The sequence below is a fragment of the Bison bison genome, unplaced genomic scaffold (assembly GCF_000754665.1).
Source record: "Bison bison bison isolate TAMUID 2011002044 unplaced genomic scaffold, Bison_UMD1.0 scf7180017864037, whole genome shotgun sequence".
Classification (NCBI taxonomy): domain Eukaryota; kingdom Metazoa; phylum Chordata; class Mammalia; order Artiodactyla; family Bovidae; genus Bison; species Bison bison.
Genome location: NW_011494609.1, coordinates 9,170,230 through 9,170,990, shown reverse-complemented (window position 1 = coordinate 9,170,990; position 761 = coordinate 9,170,230). Strand labels below are relative to the sequence as shown.

Genomic DNA, 761 nt, shown 5'->3' with positions numbered 1-761 from the left:
ACCTCTCCAGGCCTCAGTTTCCCCCACCTCTAAAATGTTGAGGACGCCTTTGCTCCAGGAACTGTGAGGATTCAGAGACGATTCCATGTACCTGAAGCCCCAGCACACGTCTGGCCAGTAGCTGCCCTCGATGGTCACTAATTATAAGTGCTAACCTTTGGGTAATATATTCTGGGTAAAATTCAGCTCCATAGACGGAAGCATATTTGGTTCAGAGTGATTCATAAATCAGGTGCAAAAGCGGTCCAGTGTCCAGGCGAATACGGGAAACCACCTGGGATGCCGGCCAGGAAGGGCAGGTAAGAGCCAGAGGGGAAGTGACCCCTGGACAAATCCCTCCAACAGCCAGGCTGTCCCTCTGGCACGCTTCACGTCAGGGTAATAAAACCTAATCACTCCGCCTTCATTCCCCATCGACGGTCCTCCGTCTCCACGGTCTTTCTAACTTTCAAGGATGCTTTGCCCCTTGAGGCAGTCAAGGGCTGTGGAGAGGCTCCAGGGAAGAAGAGCCTGACGACACCCCGAGATCACCGCGCCCGACCCCGCAGCACGGCCGTTCTCACAGAAACTTACCCCCTTCCGTTTGGCCTCATCGTTCAGGGCGGTCACCCAGGCGGCCTGCCACTGGCTCCTCCAGCTGTTCAGAGTCAGGATCCAGGCGAGCAGCGCATCCGACTCTGGGCGCTGGCAGTCGCCAGGCTCCGCCGCCCGCCTTCGGGAGCGGGGTCGCGCCCTGGCCAGCGCCCACTGCGCCAGGTACA

The 761-nt window shown here is 58.3% G+C and overlaps 1 protein-coding gene across 1 annotated transcript in view; it reads right to left on the bottom strand.

Moving 5' to 3' along the window:
• Positions 1–761, bottom strand: part of C2CD2 (C2 calcium-dependent domain containing 2) — a 65,807-nt gene that overhangs the window by 64,723 nt on the left and 323 nt on the right. The window contains exon 2 of the mRNA XM_010835009.1: positions 447–761. This exon is cut by the window's right edge and continues 8 nt beyond it. Within this exon, the coding sequence (XP_010833311.1) occupies positions 447–761 (315 nt within the window). The remainder of the gene's footprint in view (positions 1–446) is intronic.